Genomic DNA, 19787 nt, shown 5'->3' on the forward strand with positions numbered 1-19787 from the left:
ACTTATTTTTTAATTCGAATACACTTTTTTGGAGGCTGTTTCATGCGTGTTCTGCGTTTGGAGAGAGCGTGGCTTCCCTCTCAACCCACGTCTGCAGTGTCTCCGATTACACGGCAGCGTCTGCGCGTTTTAAAAAGTGACAGCAGAGCGCATAAAAGGGAATTGCGAATTGTTTAGCTAAAAAGCACTTCTAAATTTCAATAATGCAGATTTTTGTGTGTGTGATGCCGCGGACAATGAGGAGGGGGCAGGTGGGTGGAGGTTCGGGTTTATTTACAGGGAGGGCAGGGGGGGTGTATGCAGATTGATTCGAGCGATGGTGACATGATTGGGCTTAAACAAAATTATTCAATGCAAAACCGGACTACGGCGTTTTTTGGAAGGCTTTTTTAACATGTTTCTCTGACCGTTAAAACGGGGCGTTGCTGGGAAAGCACGCGCTGGTTGCGCGCCTGTTCTGCATGGCGGCACCCATGGGTGCCAGGCGGGGTTCGTGGGTGGCAGGGCGCGGGGCAATTAACCCTCAGGTGACGCGAGGAGTGCGGTTCGCTGAGGATATAGCGGTGGTCTGTGGACCCCCCTGGGACTTTTCCACCGTTCAGTTCCGCACCGCCCTGACGTTGCCTGTGCTGTTCCCGGGGTAGGGTGCCCTCGCAGCTGACGCCGGAGCACCGAGCACCGGACGGTGCCGAGGGGTCACCTGGGCAGGCAGATCCCGACCTGCCTGCCTGCCCGTTTGGGAGGGGTGGCACACGCCTGTCCGTTCCTCTACATATTTGGTTTGGGGGGGGGGGGGGGCAAAAGAAAGTATGCCAAAGCAGGGCATATGCATAGCTTGTCCAGTGGGCACGATGCCAGGCATTGTTGTACACACTTTTTTTTTGTTTAAACCTTTCACACTTTATTGGTCCCAAACCCTAATCACACGAGGGTCCACCAATACTCCGAAGGTATGTTTTTAGAACAAGGACAATGTGTGTGTGTTATTACTAAACAATACTCTGCATACCTCAGCCCCCAACTTTATGATATTTACATTATGCTGGGAACTTGTGCGAAACGGGCATCAGACTGTGTTCACATTTGTTGTTCTGTGGGCGCCTCGCCCCGCTTTCGGGCTAAGCAGTCACCCGGGCTAGGCTGGCGCGGTCATGATTTGGGGGCTGAGGGTAACCGCTGGGGCGGAAGTGCGGACGGTCCAACACACTTTTCTTCTGCTTAGGTTCAAAAGAGAGCGACCCCCACCCTCCCCTCCAAAACCCACTCCTGACATTTTGGCCACGCTTGAATGTCGCCTCACGGAATCCACCGATTTGTGTTTTAACCATTGAAGGAAAGGGGGCATCGATCTGTCACCACAGCCTTAACCCTTTGTGCACCTAATAAAGATGCGCCCGTGCCTCGTCAACTTCCAAACTCTCTAAACACGTGTTTTAGTTTTCTTTTTGAGGCACCCTCTCCGCCGCCAGGAGTGTTAAACGTGACAGGCAACAACCGTGTCCGTCCGCCTCAGCCGCAGTCACGTTACAGACGGAGAAGGGAGGGGCGGGCGGAGGAGGTTTAATTTAATCTTCGATGGCAACACTAACAAACGACGTCCCTCCTTCACGTCTACATTCTACACGTTTACCTCGCTTTACGCACTATTTGTTACCCCCTTCTCCCTGCAGCAGAGCGAAAGCAGGCACAAAAATATGTCCAATCATCTTTGTTAATTTATGTGTGGACTGTCGGGCATTTTGTCACTAGCTTTAGAAGGGACCAATTAGACCTGAGTGAAGACGGTAGTACCCGTTATTTAGATATTTTGATCTGCTACTTCCCCAAAAAAGTCTGGCGACATTTATTACACTTTTCCGTGGAACCTCGTCAAGCCCTCTACTCGCCATTTCCAACAACGTTTAGGTAGGTAAGTATGCGATTCTTTTGTGGTGGTACTGGGAAGACCCCCTCCCCCCCCTCAACACGCACAGACCTGTTCTATTATCTGGTGCCAAGCCCTCCGCAGAGCAGACCTTCCGATCCATCACGTTGTTCCTCAAAGTTTACTGAGCGACAGTCGCCACTTTCAAGACCAGCGCGCACACGCACTTATGCTGCCCGCCTAATGTCGGTGTACTCATCCAGGGTGGGCTTGTGTTGGTGAATGACGCATTGTTGTATGTCACTGTAGCACAGGACCTGGTGCACAGACCTCAACGTGGCTGCCTCCTAGTCCTCCCAGCGCTGCGTTGCTGCCCACCTGGGCACCCTTACCTGTCCCGCCTTCTCTTTCCATGGCCGTCTCCAGCTTGGGCTCTGCACCTCGCACTCGCTCCGGGATTGCCCCGCGGGGCTCCTCGACCCATTGAAACCGCTCTGCGCCCCCTTTTCCAAAAGAGAACCCCTCCACACAAAGGACCACGGGACCGTCAAACCTGCAGGGTTTCAAAAACTTGGTTGGAAGAGCAGGTTTCTTGTCGTAAAAGCGGCGGGGTTCCTTACGGCTGTGTCAGCCGTTCCTTCCTGGGACGGTAGAGTCAGTTTTCTCTTTCTGGACGCGGAAAGAGGTGCTTAAAAGCGGGGTCTGAGGCCGTTCGCGTCATGTTTTAGACTAACAAGGGCAGGGATATGCGGTGTGTCTTTAAATCTATCATGTATTTTCCGCCCTAACCACACAATTTGTGTTATGGTTTGCAGAGGGGTTCGGGGTAACATCACTTCTACACTGTGTTATACCTGGAGTTTGTCCCGTGAGAAGATACGTCGTATTTACATAAACTACATCCACGCGCTTATTTGCGCATGGCTTACTTTTCTGCTGCGTGGTGAAATACGAGTCCAGCATGGATGAATGGTTTTATTTCAGTGTAGCGCATCTATGGACTACTTCAGCGTTCGTCTTTTATGAGTCATACAGGTATGTGCTCAGGGTCACACACGTTGGCTAAGTGGGTAAGCTAGCGTTGAAATTAAGAGTGAGCTCTGTTTTATTGGACATCTCTCTGCGTGGACCATCCAATAATATGCAGCATTTTTATGTGCAGTGCTGACTGCGGGGGCTGGTCCACTTCTAAGCACTCTATTAATTGTTAAATCGTGTCGCCAGCAACCCACTCAAAACAAGGGATTTCTACCCACCCGTCTAATTGTTTTCTGACTTAATGGTTTTTCTAGCAGCTGTTGGTGAAAGTACAATCACCAAAAACACACCTGATTGCAGCACCCACAGAGTGAGAAACCTACACCCCCACCACCTGAAGAGTGGAATTTTATTAGAGCTGGCATCGCTGCCTGCACTACAGTTTAGATGCTTATGCTGGACCTTCGTGTATAAATAAGGCTGTACACGAAGTGGTAGGGCTTAGTGGCAGGGATTTAAGTGGGCCGGGTCCTGCCAGTTCAGGTGCTGAGACGAGCCTCTATCGGCCTCTCCATTTTTGTCCTCAACCTAGGGTGAAAAAAAAATATCTTAACACTGCAGCAGTACCACCTTTCACTTCTTTTGGGATAACTTCGAAGAGACTCCTTTCACAGTCTCATCATTTCAAATCGGAAGCATTTTCAATATTATATACAACAAAGCTATAGTTCTTGATTCTTTATCTTATGCAACTTAACAGCCATTGACAAAGCCAATAGCCTTGGCTTGTTGTAGGTGTAATGTTACTTGTTGGGTTATATGTCTGTATTCAATCACAGAAACAGCAAAATCCCTATGCTGAACACAGATTTTTAGTTTACACGTTTTTAAGCCACGCCCTTAACTGCATGGCCATGCTTCTTCGAGAGACCACTCAGTTTTTTCATCCAATTTAAAGCCCTACTTAGTGGGATGAAATAATTCAGCAGTCTCTCAAAGGGGCATGGCCAACATAATCAAGGGCGTGTTTAAACACAGGTAAACTACAAATCTGTGCCTGGCATAGTGTGCCAGCTGACTGGCATTTTGCTGCTTCTTTGCCTCCAGTCCAGATATATATTGCCTCCTGTCCAGATATATAATACAAGTAACATTATACATACAACCAGCCAGAGCTATTGGATTTGTCAATACTTGTTAGTTGCATAAAATAAATAAGCAACAAGGATGGCTTCGTTGTACATGATATTGAAAATGTTTCTGTTCTGAAATGTGGAGACTTTGAAATAACTATATCTTTGAAGCCACAAAAAAGGCAGTGAAGGATAGTAGTACTACTGCAGTTTTAAGATTTTTTTTCACCCTCATGGAGAGCCCGACAGGAACCGGTCTCAGACCTGCTTTTTAGAACTGCCGATGCTGAGCACCGGCAGGTCCCGGCCCACTTAAAGCTCCGATAACATTCGTGTGTCGTGATACCATTCATGTATCGAACGTTTGAGTATTTGTGTGAATCCTGGTGCTAAAGCGCCCTCTCTATGCAGAGGAATTACACAATTTGAGGAGGGGTGTCAGTTTAGCTGAATTCCCCTCCATACCGGTGAGTGGTCATGACTGAATTGTCAAAATGGCTGCTGATAGCTGGTCCAAATAAAAATGCCAAAGTGCATCAGTTCAATGCCAGCGCCATGAAGGGAAAGCTGAGCAGTCCGAGGTTGAGTTTTGGGCATGCTGTCTAGAGTAAAAGACCACCAGAGCTTTAAGTGGGCCGGGTCTCACCGGTGCTGAGCAGTGGCAGTTTTTTATATGGGACCTCGAAACGGGTCTCCATCAGGCTCTGTTTTGGGCCCTGGCACAGGCGGTCCTTTTTTTTCCGGACTGCAATGACAGCAGGCATATGGATGTCGAGTGCTCACACTTCTCCCTAGTGGAGAAGCTACGGCATGACGTCATGCCAGGTGAGCGTTGTAGGGGAAGGGAAATCCTTTACAGTGAGATTTACTCTCTGGATTTCCCTTCTCTTTTTGAAACTCATGAGCAGTAACATTGTCATGGTGTCACCAGGGCTTTAAGTGGAGGCTTTTTAAATGTTATCTACACATCATAGTTGCTGCTTATTTATCTTATGCAACTAACAACCATTCACAAAGCGAATTGGCCTGACTTGTTGTAAGTATGATGTTACTTGTTGTGTCATTTATCTGGATGCAATGACAGAAACCGCAAAATACAAGTTGGGCGGCACACTATGCTAAGCACAGGTTTTGAGCTTACTTGTTTTAAGCCATGCCCTTAATTACATTGAATATGCCCCTCTGAGAGACCCCCCAGTTTTTTCATCCCACTTAAAACCCTGAAGACCACTATAAAATCAGCCAGTCAGTCAACAAAGCTTTATTTCGATATGAAATATCTTAAAAGCATTCTTACAATAAAAACACATTTCATAATAAATACATTTGGGTTAAAAAAATAAATTTACATTGACAATCAATTTTTACAATGTAATAATAAAAACGTATTAAACTATAGCAGCTTTGGTAAAAATTTTAAAATTATTGATCACACAAATTTATCATATAGCTTTCAATCTTAACAGCCATGCCCGGCTTAGGAATTTTGCCACCCCGCAGACTAGGGTAGTATTTACATCTACCTGAAGAATTCTGAGAGAAGTAGAATGGTTCCTAGTCTCAAGCTGTTGACAGACTGGTTTTAGCCACTTCAGTCTGGGTTTGGTATATGCCGGACATACAAAGAAAAAGTGTGGAATATTTTCAATTACACCTACACAATATGGGCAATCTGGAGACGTTTGATGGGGAGGCTTCCATTTACTTGTGTGTTCATGAAGAGGAAGAGTACCCATTCTAAACTGGATAAAAAGGGCCCTATCTCTCGGTTTTTGAATGAAATCCAGGTAGGGCTCCAACCGAGTCACTTGCTTATGCTCACGGAACACGTCAGTCAACCTGCCTAGATTGGGATTTCTATGCTCCTGATTATCAATCCATGTCCAAAATGCTCTTTTTTTTCTGCTTTGGACAGTGAAACCCCTGACTCCCATGCAGTTTTAAGGCCGGTAGCTAAAAGGAGCTTTTTTACGTTTACTAACCAACCAATCTTGTGGGATCCCTGAAGGTTCATTACTTCTCTTAGGCCGTCAGCATATCTAGATAGCTCAGGGGTGCGCCATAACCGAGCCCAATAAAGGAGGGGGTGCAAGGTAATTAAATCCCCAATTGAGCGATGACCCAAATCACTTAGGAGTGGCTTAATTGGGGTTCCCCTAGGGAGCGAGACAAGTTCTCTAAAGAACTTATTTTCTGCTTTGACTAACACATCTATACAACCGAAGCCCCAGAGTTCGGCTCCATATAATGCGCAGCCTACGGCCTTCGCAGCATAAATCTCCAGGGCAGGGGAAATAGGCCTAGAGGTTGAGGCACGATGTTCCCTTCCTATCACCCCCACTACCCGCTTCAGGCTTAAAGCCATTTTATCAATGTGTGGCTGCCATTTGAATTTATCGGAGATTCTAATCCCCAGATAGTCAAAGACTTTGACATGTTCTAGCGGTACCCCATCAAGAGCAAGGGTGGATTTAACCGATCTGCTAGGATTAAAAAAAAAAAGGAGCTTCGTTTTAGAGGTATTAATTACCAAGCCCCTCATTTTACAAAAAAGGCAAAACCGATCTAACAGCTTCTGTAGTCCTACAGGGGTTTCCGATACTAGCAGTGTATCATCTGCAAAAAGTAAGGTGGGGACTTTATCCCCCGCCAAGACAGGAGCATCGGCATTGATTTCTAACAAGAAGGAAACAACCCCATTCACTAATAACGTGAACGGGAAACATCCTTTACAACACAACTTTTACCACGCAGTGCTTTTACATCGCAACTTTTACAACGCAAACCATTACAACGCATTGCGCTGGGGAGCGCTCTAGGATAGGGAATAGATTTAATTTACTATCCAACACCTTCCCTATTATCCACGGGGACTGGAGTTGGAATAGTAAATTAAACTATTCACTATCCAGCACCCCTCAACACTATGCGTTGTAAAGGCATGCGTTGTAAAACTTGCGATGTAAAAGCATGCAATGAAAAAGCATGCGTTGTGATGTCATACATCCAACGTGAACAGGGTTGGGGCCAATATGCATCCCTGGCGGACACATCTGTTCACCGGGATTTTGCCTGTTTTTTGTTCCTGCGTACCCCATCTAATACGGGCATTGTTGCCGTCATGCATGCGGACCAGGAGGTTCAAGATGTAAGAGGGGAAGCCTATCTCCTGCGGTCTCGGGGGACCAAGTCAAAGGCGGTCTTTAAATCGATAAATGCAAGATAAAGACTGCCCTTGCCAATGGTTACCACCTTCCAATGCAGGAGTGCCAGCCTGAAGGCCTGGTCAATGGTACTAGTGCATGCCCTGAAGCCTGCCTGGAATTGCAAAATAATGTTATTCTCCTCAGCCCAAGAGAGGATCCTCTCCAGGAGGACCCTGCCAACAAACTTCTGTCGGCATCGATAAGACTTATTGGGCGATAGTTGGCAGGGTCCCCCCTGGACCCCTTCTTATAGATAGGAATTACTTCTGCTCCTTTCCAGGAGTTTGGGACTGGAGATCCTTCCAGCAGAGCATTGATAAGGAATACAAAATATGTGGCACAGTGCTCGGTATTAGCTCGGAATAAGTCGCCCGGTATACCATCTTGCCCCGGAGCCTTCGCTGGTACAATCTTATTTATAGCGGCCACCACCTCTTTTTTCCCTATAGGGTCAAAAGAGCCCAAAGGGATCACAATAGATACCTTAGGGGAACTTGACGGCCCACATCTCACTGTATCCTCGTCTCCTACATAAAGTCCCCATAAATGGTCAAACCACTCCCCATCGGTAATGTAGTTAGGGATTTGGTCCTGGTCACTATAATATCTAAAAGACATGGTAGTGGGCAGGGTGTGGATTGGTCACACGGCCTAGTGCATGGGCACATTGTGAACCCTAACAAAGTCAAGGTACAGGACAGAGGGTAATGAGTTAGCATGCTCCCAGAAGTGTGGAGCCACTTGTAACATCGTGAAATGAAACACTTGGGAGGGGTAATGGGGTGAGAAATTAACATGCTTGCCCGGTAGGTTTACCAACCTTCTTGCACCATGTTAGCCAGACACAATGGGTTATATCTACAAGCCTCTATCACCACAGGTACGTCACTTTTTAGGACGGTGGCGATAGGGGCTTCGCCATATTTCCAAGGCAGCATTAAGCCACTTAATGCTGCCTTTTAAATAAGACCCCCTTTCACGCTATGCTTAGCGTGAAAGGGGTGGGCAGTGGGTGTTGCGGTTGGTGTTCCACCACAACGCCAATTGATTTTGATGCTGCTCCCTATTTACAAGGGTTGCATAAATAGGAGGCAGCTCCAAAATTAAGGCCAGGGAAAACCTGGTCTTAAAGAAGCGAAACGAGGAGAAATGCTTTATTTCTCCTCGTTTTTGCTTTTTCAAAGTGTGCTGCCTTGTGCAGCACACATGGAAAAAGCATAACGCCTTGTATTTTTTATGTGTAGGAAGGTGTCCCTTCCTGCACATAAACAATCTTTAAAGAAAAGTGACACTTTGTAACTTCCATGTGTGCTGCATTAAGTGGCACACAGAGAAGTGACAAAATGAAATGTAATGTTTGTTTATGTACAGGAAGGGATACCTCCCTACACATAAAGAATCTTCCCCTGCACGCAGACACCCTTGTACTATGGTGCAAGGGTGCCTGTGTTGGTACTAGGCAGCTAAGGGAGCGCCCGCGCAGGGCGGAAACGAAAGGCTGCACCATATTCCTGTAAATATAGTGCAGCCCTGCGTTTCTGAGGTGGTGGATTGAGGTGTTAAGACAAGACTGCTAAAGCCTCATTCCGCCACTTATTTGTACATATGCCACAGTATTTCCATTGTCTGACTTTTATTTGACAGTAATGGTGTGCAATGTATAACTAGTACTAGTTACGGTATGTAACACGAAATGCCAGAAATCATGCTAAATGACATCGGCCTAAGTGAAATGTCAGACAGGCCTCATACTGGACCATACATGTCCAGCCAAAAATCTTTTAAGATTCTGATAGATACATTACTATTTTATCTAAAACTAGTAATCGCCATTAGACTAATTACAAGAAAAAGCTTCAATCCACTACCATTTTTCTTATAGCAGTTCAGTGAATATACAATATCCCCCTTCCTAACCTTTATGAACTGGTACACTAGAAATTCTCCCATGGTTCTAAGGTAACCAGAGAACATATGCATTTGCTGTGATTTGTTCTTTCATTATCACTTTATGTCAACTCACACTTTATGATATTTTAGAAATGGTCTGTTAGAGTAACCACGAGGTGTTAACTAGCACCACATAGATGCAAGGGCACTCTGTAGTTGAAATAAACAAGTTGCTCCACTAAAATGGCCATCTGTGAAATCTTGTCTTTATATAGAGCTCTTCTGATGTCACATTGACACCAGCTTAGGCAGTGCTTAATTTGTAAAGGAATAAGTAGCAGGGCCCATTGCTGACCAGGTTGGACTAGCCTATAGAGCAACCGGACAGGGCCGGTTTTTGCTGTTGATTTTCCGGATGTTACCACAAGCATTGCCTGAAGCAAGTACAAATGTATACATTCTTGCAGACCTTGCAAAATACCCATACAGCATATTTTTTTAAAGTTCAAACCTTACCTGATTTGCAAAGTGGGCCAATTTTCTAGCTGTCTGGTACGCTAATGGGGACCACTTTTATTTTGGTGCTCAGGCGTATTTTTTGTCCCAGTCCAACCCTGATTGCAGATCGAGGTGCTGATTACCAACACTGCATACATTTGATTCGACCTGATGCCTCTTTACTTCACCATCATATATTCTCTGCTTCTTTATTTCACTCTCGCATGTTTTTTCTCACACTTGGTACCAGATGTACTACCCTTTTTTGCGTTCGAAATGGGAGATCGGCTCCTGTGAGACCACAAAAAAGGGTAAAGGCATGCATAAACGCTATTTTCCAAGTCACTGACTCGCAAAATAGCTTTTGGCACTCTTGCTATTAAGAAGGGGTGTATTTTCCTAACAGCGAGACTCACTGCCATGTACTTTTGTTTTGCAACTGCATTTGCGGCTGCAAAACACTCACAGTTTACCACCTACTTCAAGTAGGTGGTAAACCACTAGCAAACAGGAAGGGGTACCCAGCGGACCCATTCCCCTTTGTGAGTGTGTGAGAAAATATTTTTTAGAGCAGGCAGGCCCACTGTCTGCCCTTAAAAAATGAAACTGAAAAGTTTCATTTTTATTTTTTTAAATGCAACCCATTTTCCTTAAAGGGTAAGGAGCTGCATTTAAAAAAAACTGCTTTATTTAACAAGCATTGGAAATGCAATCGTCTCGGATTTATTTGAGTTTGAGCTAATGGCATTGTAAATGGCAATGTCTTTTCGCCATGTGTTATGGAGTGTAGTTTGAGCTAATGGCATTGTAAATGGCAATGTCTTTTCGCCATGTGTTATGGAGTGTATGCATGTGGTGTGTAGTGGAATTATGTGGGTTGGATTTGAATTATAGCAATGGTGGCATGCTGCGCTTTAGATGAATATGTTTAAAAGTAAAGTGTGCCATACTGCGATTGCTACAATAGTTAATTGTGGATGCGTTAACAATTGATGTGGGTACTGATGGCTGGTGGTGTGTGTGCCTGTAGAAATTGTGCACTGATGGCTGGTGGTGTGTGTGCCTGGTGGAAGCGTGCACTGCCGGCTGGAGGTGTGTGTGCCTGGTGGAAGCGTGAACTGACAACTGGTGGTGTTTGTGCCTGGTGAAAGTGTGCACAGTCTGCTGGTGGTGTGTGTGCCTGATGAAAGCGTGCAATGATGGCTGGTGTTTATGTGCCTGGTGAAAGCGTGCACTGACCGCTGGTGGTGTGTGTGTGTGCCTGGTGAAAGTGTGGTGGTGAGTGTGTTGTGGTGAGTATGTGGTGGTGAGTGTGTTTGTGTGGCGTTGTGTGTGATGGTGTGTGTGGTGTTGTGTGTGTGTGTGTGGTGTGTGTGTGGTGTTATTTGTGTGGTCTTATGTATGTAGTGTTATGTGTGTTGTGTTGTGTGTGTGGTGTGTGTGTATGGTGGTGTGTGTGTGTGGTGTGTGTGTGCTTTTGTGTGTATGTGGTGTTGTGTGTGGTCTTATGTATGTAGTGTTATGTGTGTAGTGTTATGTGTGTAGTGTTGTGTGTGTGTGGTGTGTGTGTGTGGTGTGAGTGTGTGGTGTGTGTGTGGTGTGTGTCTGTGTGTTGTGTGATCCTCTGTGAGACACAGGGGTCTGTCGTCTGGAATGGAAGCTTTGGTCAGATGGGGGAGCATGGAAATGTTGCCCTCCTGTGAAAGAGCTGGCAGGTGATTGGGGTCCCCCTTAGGAGCCAAAGACTCTGAAAGCAGTACCCCTGTCTTTAACACCACCACACCAGTGTGCCTCAAGTAACATGTGCCAGGTCTTCTAGGTGCCTAGAACAATGTCCCAGTGAAAGCACTGGACTTCACGGGCACCAAAGCACGTCATTTGTGCTCACCCTGCACACTCACACACTTTTCACCCTACACACTCACACACTGCTCACCCTACACACTCACACACACACTGCTGGCCCTGGACACTCACATACTGCTCACCCTGCACACTCACACACTGCTCACCCAGCACACTAACATACGGCCCACCCTACACACTCACACACTGCTCCCCCTGCACACTCACACACTGCTCACCCTACACACTCACACACTGCTCACCATTGCACACTCACACACTGCTCACCCTACACGCTCACACACTGCTCACCCTGCACACTCACACACTACTCACCCTACACACTCACACACTGCCGGCCCTGGACACCCACACACTGCTCACCCTGCATACTCACACACTGCTCACCCAGCACACTAACATACTGCTCACCCTGCATACTCACACACCACTCACCCAGCACATATTCCTCACCCTGCATACTCACACACTGCTCACCCAGCACACTAACATACTGCTCACCCTGCATACTCACACACTACTCACCCTGCACACTCACACACTGCTCACCCTGCACGCTCACACACTGCTCACCCTGCACGCTCACACATTGCCTGCCCAGCTGCAGAAATAGAAAGAACGCAGCTGAGTCTTCAGAGGACCGGTCATCATTGTGAGAGCACGGCGGCCATAGTGAAACAGCAATTTTCCGAGACCGGCAGAAATTCTGCGGGAAACGCAGCTTTGTCTTTATAATTTTAATACACGAAAGTATACATAACAGGAAACAGCATATTATCACCCCACAATGCCCTCTTGTGGATGTGAAGACGGCCAGTCACCAAAACAAAAGTACTTATTTATCATATGGAGTTAATGTGTTTCAAACAATCGTATCTTGTGTTCAGATAGGAGTGAGATAAGTTTTCCTCACACCTCTGCCTTTACTGTGGCACACAAACTCACCTCGCCTGGTCATGCAGAAGGACATTAAGAATTGTTTGATATCCACAAAATGTTGCTTGGGTATTGCTTCAATGTAGCAGTGCCACAAAGCGATTTTATAACATTGTTGCAAATCGAGTATATTAATGTGCACATAAGCATGAAAAGCGCAGTTATGAGATGTCCGTAAAAAAAGTCTAAAAGTAAGAACGAGTCAATTCAACATATGAAATTATATTTGTGGCTACGCACCACTTTAGCACACTGTAATGTAAAGTAAAGCACAAGGTTGCCCTGACAACCAAGAATTTCTCTTTTTTTTTAGAACGTGTCAGTTCACGCTCAATTACCTTATCAGTTCATAACAATACACGTAGATTGTGCACTTGGACAGGGGTCAACAGGAGCAAGTGGTAAATCTTTCATGTCACACCAGTCTAACTTGCCTGCCTGTGGGTGTGTTTTATGCTACATGTGCACTCTCGATAGAAAATCAACAAACTAAGACTAAGATGGAGCGAGAAAAAGAATCAACAAAAAGAAAACTGGTGAGAAAGTGCGACATAAGGAAAAAGAGAGAAAAAGAAAACAAGAAGGATGGATGGTGAGACACAGTGACACGAAAAGAGTAAGCAAGAAAAGGAGGCAGAAAGATAGCATTAAAACATAAAGAGGAAACAAAAAAAGGGAACAAATGATCGAAAAATCAAGAGGCAGCCAGGGGCAGTCCAAGACACCCATTCACACATGCGTACGTGTCAACAGACAAACAAAAGCACAAAGATTGACACGTAGAAAAATATATTCAGAACCATAAAGAAGTTTACAGCAACAGGAGACAGGCAATGACCAGAACACACAGTACAATACTCTTGAGACATCTGTCCTAACATACGAACAGCAGCTAAACTCTAAACTTCACCCATTGATGTTAACAACTAAATTCGTCAACTATCGAGAGACTGCTAAAAAACTTTAGTTTGCTGGAACATTAAATGTTAGACCTGCAGAAACTACTCCGCCTAGTATTTTCGGTCATATATCACTATCAGGTACATGCATCATTGCGGCCGTTTGCGATTCCTTAAATGCGAAAATTAAGGAATCGCAATTAAGGAATCGCAAACGGCAATGCATTAAAAAATCGCAATTTATTTAGCGATTCCTTATAATTCCTTAATTGCGATTCACACTTTGCGAATCGCAATTAAGGAATCCCTTCCCATTGATTCCTATGGGCCAAAAGGCCCATAGGAATGAATGGGAAGACAATCTCAATTTGCGAATCGCAATTAGCTAATCGCAAATTGAGATTGCGATTTCAAGGGTGCAGGGGAGTCCAAAGGACACCCTGTTGCACCCCTGAAATCAATCTATGCACAACATGACAGTTAGAAAAATGCACAAAATTGCATTTTTAAGATTTTTCGCAAATTACCATGAGGTCCAATTGTTTCTTGCATTGCATTAAAGGAATCGCAAAATGCGATTCCTTAAATGCAATCGCAATTTGAAAATTCGCAAATATTTGCGAATTCTTAAATTGCGAGGGCCTTGAACCTTCATGCATTCCAAAAGAGGATTTTGCGATCGCAAACGGCCGATTTTTGCGATTCGCACCGTTTGCGATCGCAAAATCATTTGATGCATGTACATGTTCATGTTGTATATGCACCAGTGAAATAACTGACCGAGATTCATGCACGCAACCCGAAATACATTTTTTTTTTAAATCAGTGATAAGAAACAACAATCAGCACTGAAAGTGATCGCTTTCGTGATCGCTATTACAAAAAAAAGCCAGTAAGTGGTGTGCGCGCGCCACTGCGAGCATATGTCTTCAATGTCACGGCCGCGATAATTGAAGACATATGGCCTCTGGTGCGCGTAACAGACACCAATAGGCCATGGGCGGAGCTACGCAACCGCCCATGGCCTATTGCGTGTTCTGTTTTAAGGCCAATGAAAATGGACCTAGGAAATAACACGCAGAGAAAGTCACCCAAATCTGTGCATGCCATGTACAATTCATTGGGGAAAAAAACAAAGGTTACAGGTACATTATAGTAAGGCTCAGATTTCCCGAGTACAAAACTATTGAAATTCAGCAGTTATAGTTACCTGAGCTAACTATAACCTATGCCCCCGCAATGCACTGCTTATGACCTCACATATTACATCTCTCATGAAATGGTCAGTGAAATTGCTCATGATAATATCAAATGGCATCACTGATTATATCACCTAGTGAGTGTTAGTGTTTCATAGACGTTGTTTAGACTTAAAGATATATTCTAAGCTTCTGCATAGGTTAAATTACTATTGTTTTTGTACTAGTACTTAGTCAGACTAATTATAAAATATCTTAATTGAGTTTCTGTGTGACTGTCTTTATTAGTGAGTGGGTGTATGGGTGTGTGAGTGGATGTATGAGTGGCTGTATGGATGTGTTAGTGAGTGTGTGAGTACCTGTATGGGTGAGTGACTGGCTGTGTGAGTGGCTGTATTGGAGAGTGAGTGGGAGTGGGAGGGTTGCATGGGTGAGTTAGTGACTGTGTGAGTGGCTGCATAGGTTTGTGAGTGGCTGTATGGGTGACTGAGTGACTGTGTGAGTGGCTGCTTGGGCGAGGGAGTGGGTGTGTGAGTGGCTGTGTGGGGAGGAGTGTGTGTATAGTTAAGTGAGTGGCTGTGAGGGTGGGTATTGGAGAGTGAGTGTGTGTCTGAGTGGCTGTAAGTGTGAGTGAGTGTGTGTGTATGTGTGTGGTTGTGTAGATGTGCGAATGTGCATGAAAGTGATTCTGTGGGTGTGTGAGTGGTTGTATGGGTGGATGAGTGGCTGTGTCAGTGGCTGTATGGGTGAGTGGATGTGTAAATGGCTATTTGGGTAAATAAGTAGGTGAGTGAGTAGCTGTATCAGTAAGTAAATGGAAGTGTTAGTGACTGTATGGATGAATGTGTCGGTGTGTGAGTACTTGAAAGGGTGAGTGAGTGACTTTGTGAGTTTCTGAATGGGTGATTAATTGGGTGTGTGAGTAATGTAAGGGCGAGTGAATTGGTATGTAAGTGGTTGTATGGGTCTGTTAATGAGTAATGGGTGGTTGTGCAGGTATGTGAGTGGGGTTCTGAGAGGATGGATGGGTGTATGAGTGGGTGTGTGAATGATGTAATTAGTGATGCAATTTGAGATGTCAGCAATGATGTCATCAGTGATGTCCCTGGCCATATGATGAGTGATGTAATATGTGAGGTCATAAGCAGCGCCTTGCAGGGCATAAGTTATATTTAGGTCAAGTAACTATAACTGCTGAATTTCAATAGTTTTGTACGAGTGAAAGTTGAGCATAAATACAATATCCCTGTAACCTTTTTTTCTGTGAATTTCCATTGTTTTTAATGCTATTTCCTAACTATAATGCCCCTATAACCTCTCGTTTTTAGTTAATTTTTAAGGTTTATTTAATGTTATTTCATAACTGTAACCTTTGAGAGTGGCTGTATAGGGTGGCAAGAGTGTGTGACTGGCTGTATGGCTCACTAAGCCAATTGTGTCAAGCTATCCTGGCTGAAGATGGCTGATAGCCAGAAACCGGTCCTAGGATGCTTGATTCCGGTCCAGGAAAGACATGGCTTGGCAGTTCAGGCTGGACTATTCTCATGAGGCTCAGGGTCAAGACTGATTTGCATATGGCCATGTCTGAACTGGGGTGGCTTGGTGAGCAAAATAACGATGGATTAAACCCAGATCTGCGAAATGGGGGTGAATGTTTTGCCATTGTGCAACATTCCGTCCATCATCTTGTGTGCTTTACTGTTCACACTATGCGGGAAGGGTATGCCCAGACGTGGGTCCCTTGCTCACTAAGCCACTGAAGTCAAGCTATCCTGGCTGAAGACTGCTTATAGCCTGAAACCAGTCCAGGATGCTTGATTCCGGTCCAGGAAAGACATGGCTTGGCAGTTCAGGCTGGACTATTCCCATGAGGCACAGGGTCAAGACTGATTTGCCTATGGCCATGTCTGAACTGGGGTGGCTTGGTGAGCAAAATAACGATGGATTAAACCCAGATCTGTGACTGGGGGTGAAAGCTTTGCCATTGTGCAACATTCCGTTCATCATCTTGTGCGTTTTGCTGTTCACCCTATGTGGGAAGGGTTTGCCCAGATGTGGGTCCCTTGCTCACTAAGCCACTGAAGTCAAGCTATCCTGGCTGAAGACGGCTTATAGCCAGAAACCGGTCCTAGGATGCTTGATTCCGGTCCAGAAAAGACATGGCTTGGCAGTTCAGGCTGGACTGTTCCCATGAGGCACAGGGTAAAGACTGATTTGCATATGGCCATATCTGAACTGGGGTGGCTTGGTGAGCAAAATAATGATGGATTAAACCCAGATCTGTGACTGGGGGTGAATGTTTTGCCATTGTGCAACATTCCGTCCATCATCTTGTCTGTTTTGGCTCTGTGAGTGGGCGTGTGAGTGGCTATAAGGTTGTGCGAGTGAGTGTGTCAGTATGTGAGTGGGTCTGTAAGTGGATGCATGAGTATCTTGTGGGTTTCTGAGTCATTGTAAGAGCATCTAAGTGGGTCTGTGAGTGGTTTCCTGAGTGTCTGTGTGGCTCTGTGAATGGGTGTATGAGTGTCTGTGTGCCTCTGTGAATGGGTATGTGAGTGTCTATGTGTCTTTGAGTGGGTGTGTGGGTGTCTGTCTGGGTGTGTGAGTATGTGAGTGACTGTGTGAGTGTCTATGTGGAACTCTAAATGGGTATGTGAGTATCTGTGTGAGTCTAGAAGTGTGTTAGTGGTGAGTGGGTGTGTGAGTACCTGCATGGCTCTGTGAGTAGGTGTTGGAATGACTCCGTAGGTCTGTGAGTGGTTTCATATCAAGCATGTTTGGCTGAAAGGTACTAAGGGCTGGGGCGCAGTCAGCAGCATAGACAGCTCAAAGGCCAGTAGAACTGGGAACTTGTTAGTCAAATATCGGGTGGGTTCTCCCAAAAGTAAAATAGAATAGGGAAGAGTTAGTCATATTTGCAGGTAGGGGCCAGGGAAAATATTTTGACATGATCTCCTCAAGGCCTCTCCACGCATGCCTCAGACACACTTTTTGTTCAACATACACCCTTACTCATAGACCTGCTCACCTGCGGCCACACCAGGAGGGCTCACCGAGCCAGAAGCACCTTGTTCTTGAGAAACAAAACTTGATAGCGACTTCTCTTTCCACTCAAAGCTAAAGTGCCTGCTGTCTTGGCCCTTCTCCAGACAGATCTATTGCTCTGGCTGGACTCTGGTAAAGGCTATATTTAGCAATGTATGTGCAGATTTCAAAATCAGTCTATTGTGGAGCAATCCAAACGTCAACAGAAGCCCGCGCTCAACTGGGTCTTTGGCGCCCTTTTAAATGGATTCCTCATCCAATCAAACACAGTGTCTGTGCCACCTCCTGAATTAGAAAGTCAAGCAAAAGATTCCTTTGGGCACAAACTCACAGACCCAGCCTTTATTGTGAGTATATTCAGCACAAACAGGTTTATAAAAGAACAGTGAAAGAAGCAAAACACAACCTCTTCATATAGCACTTGCTTTCTTTTCATAGCACTTTGCATCACAGTTGTTACTGTCTTCTCAGTTCAAGATTTCTTGTTATTCACCTTAGAAGGATGAAAAGCAGACTTAGAATGTGTGACCTTCAGGTATCACAGAGGTTTCAGCAATGAGAGATTAGATCACTTGGTTTCAATTAGTGCTTAGCATCTTCTAAAAGCACAATTGACTAATGGTTGGTTAGATGCTAGCCCCGTATGTGTTCCTGGATAGTCCCATGCTCAAGAGTGCATTTGCTGATCATATGAACAAACTGAAATTCCACCAGGCTTAGGATCAGGTGGTTACTTTTATGGGGAAAGGGCTCATAAGCTATCCACCCAGACAAAAAGTCCTGCTGGTCAGCACATAATGTTCTTGTAAATGTTCCTTTTTTTGCCAGCATAATGACCCTGAAGATGGTTGATACTCTCACTCAGCGTTCTGTGCGGCAGGTATGAACATATGTACCACAGTGGCTTTTAGCTCATGGCGCACCACTGTCCCTGCTAGAAAAAAAGGTGCAACTTTGAGACAGTGAGCATAGTGACCGCGGCAATATACTTCTCTGAAGTCCGACCATTTTATCCAAAATGCATGTCCTTTTAGTGGGGCTAAGTCAGGCAGAGACACCTTCCATCTGGAAAACCCGCATTTTAAATGTGGTATCTCTACTGGCCATCACCATGGAATGTGAAATTCCTTAGGGGGTGATTCTCCACCTCGCCTCAGCACCTGAATCTGAGAGCATGTTAAACGTGATGGTCTGAGTAAACTGTATGCCGGATGTTTTAAAACAACGATAGATCACCGTACTATCTCTGTGTGGACCCTAAACTCCTGGCACTGTCTATTTCACATTATCGTAAAGGAAATTCAGCTCTTTGCACTGCCCATGAACCCTGCAATCATCACAAACTCTAGGTAACACATGCTATCCCTGTCGGAGAAGCTCCTCAGTTAGTTAGTGCTCTGGTGTTCCCCTCCTCATGTGCCTCAACTCCCCTCATCATGTGGTCATGAGTCTGAAGCTCCTCAGACAGCATGCAAAGCAAGCTCCGCTGTGTGTTTTATCTATGTGCACCATGCCCCTCGCAATCTATATGCGCGCCCAAGTTCTTCAGTCTGTGCTCCTTCCCCCTTCCACAAGCAGCTCACTTTCTCTGTCCATCGCTTGAAGCTCCACAAGTCTATCCGTATGCACCAATCACCTCGCGTGGTGAACCCTAGTTCTTCTAAGTGTGTATGTGTGTGTGGGGCAAAGGGGGTGTAACCATGGGAATTAAGGGGCACCTGAAGTCACTCCACCCAGGATAGACAAGTTGAATCTTTCTTTTTGCTCCGCTCTCCCTCCCAATGCAAAACCCCAGGTGCCTTGAATAGATCTGCTCCTAGTGGATCCCTTTGCCGGTGTCATACTAATAGAGCATCTTGTCAACACATCTGGCTTAACAGCTGGAACATATGTGGTGGAGAAGGAGGTCTGTGGTGTAAAAGCCAATTGTCCCAGACTCATGAATCTCCTTGATCCTGCACACATCAGACACCTTACTACCCTTCATTTACTTGCACATATCAATAAACCCCCGGTACTTGGCCCACCCGGGGTTTCTAATGCAAACAAACATGGGAGCCTGTGCTACTTTTTTTTAAAGTGAATTTGCAAATCTTCACAATGTAATGGGAAAATTATAAAAAAGCTTTTTGACACTGGTGGAGACCCATGGGACCCCATCACCAGGGTTAGGGGGTCACCCTGACACCTTTTTTTTAACTTTTCTTTCTTTTATTTATTTATTTATTTATTTATTTATTTATAAGGTTTTATATAGCACAAACAAGATCCCG

General features: G+C 45.3%; 1 protein-coding gene and 1 long non-coding RNA gene across 2 annotated transcripts in view; one reads left to right on the forward strand and one right to left on the reverse strand.

Moving 5' to 3' along the window:
* Window positions 1-19787, reverse strand: part of LOC147732658 (uncharacterized) — a 322497-nt gene that overhangs the window by 258654 nt on the left and 44056 nt on the right. The window lies entirely within an intron of this gene.
* POU2AF3 (POU class 2 homeobox associating factor 3) overlaps window positions 2809-19787 on the forward strand; it is a 65436-nt gene continuing 48457 nt past the window's right edge. Inside the window, exon 1 of the mRNA XM_086957168.1 lies at window positions 2809-2899. Within this exon, the coding sequence (XP_086813294.1) occupies window positions 2887-2899 (13 nt within the window). The 5' untranslated portion in view covers window positions 2809-2886. The remainder of the gene's footprint in view (window positions 2900-19787) is intronic.

Source organism: Lissotriton vulgaris, chromosome 2_1 (assembly GCF_964263255.1).
Source record: "Lissotriton vulgaris chromosome 2_1, aLisVul1.2, whole genome shotgun sequence".
NCBI lineage: Eukaryota > Metazoa > Chordata > Amphibia > Caudata > Salamandridae > Lissotriton > Lissotriton vulgaris.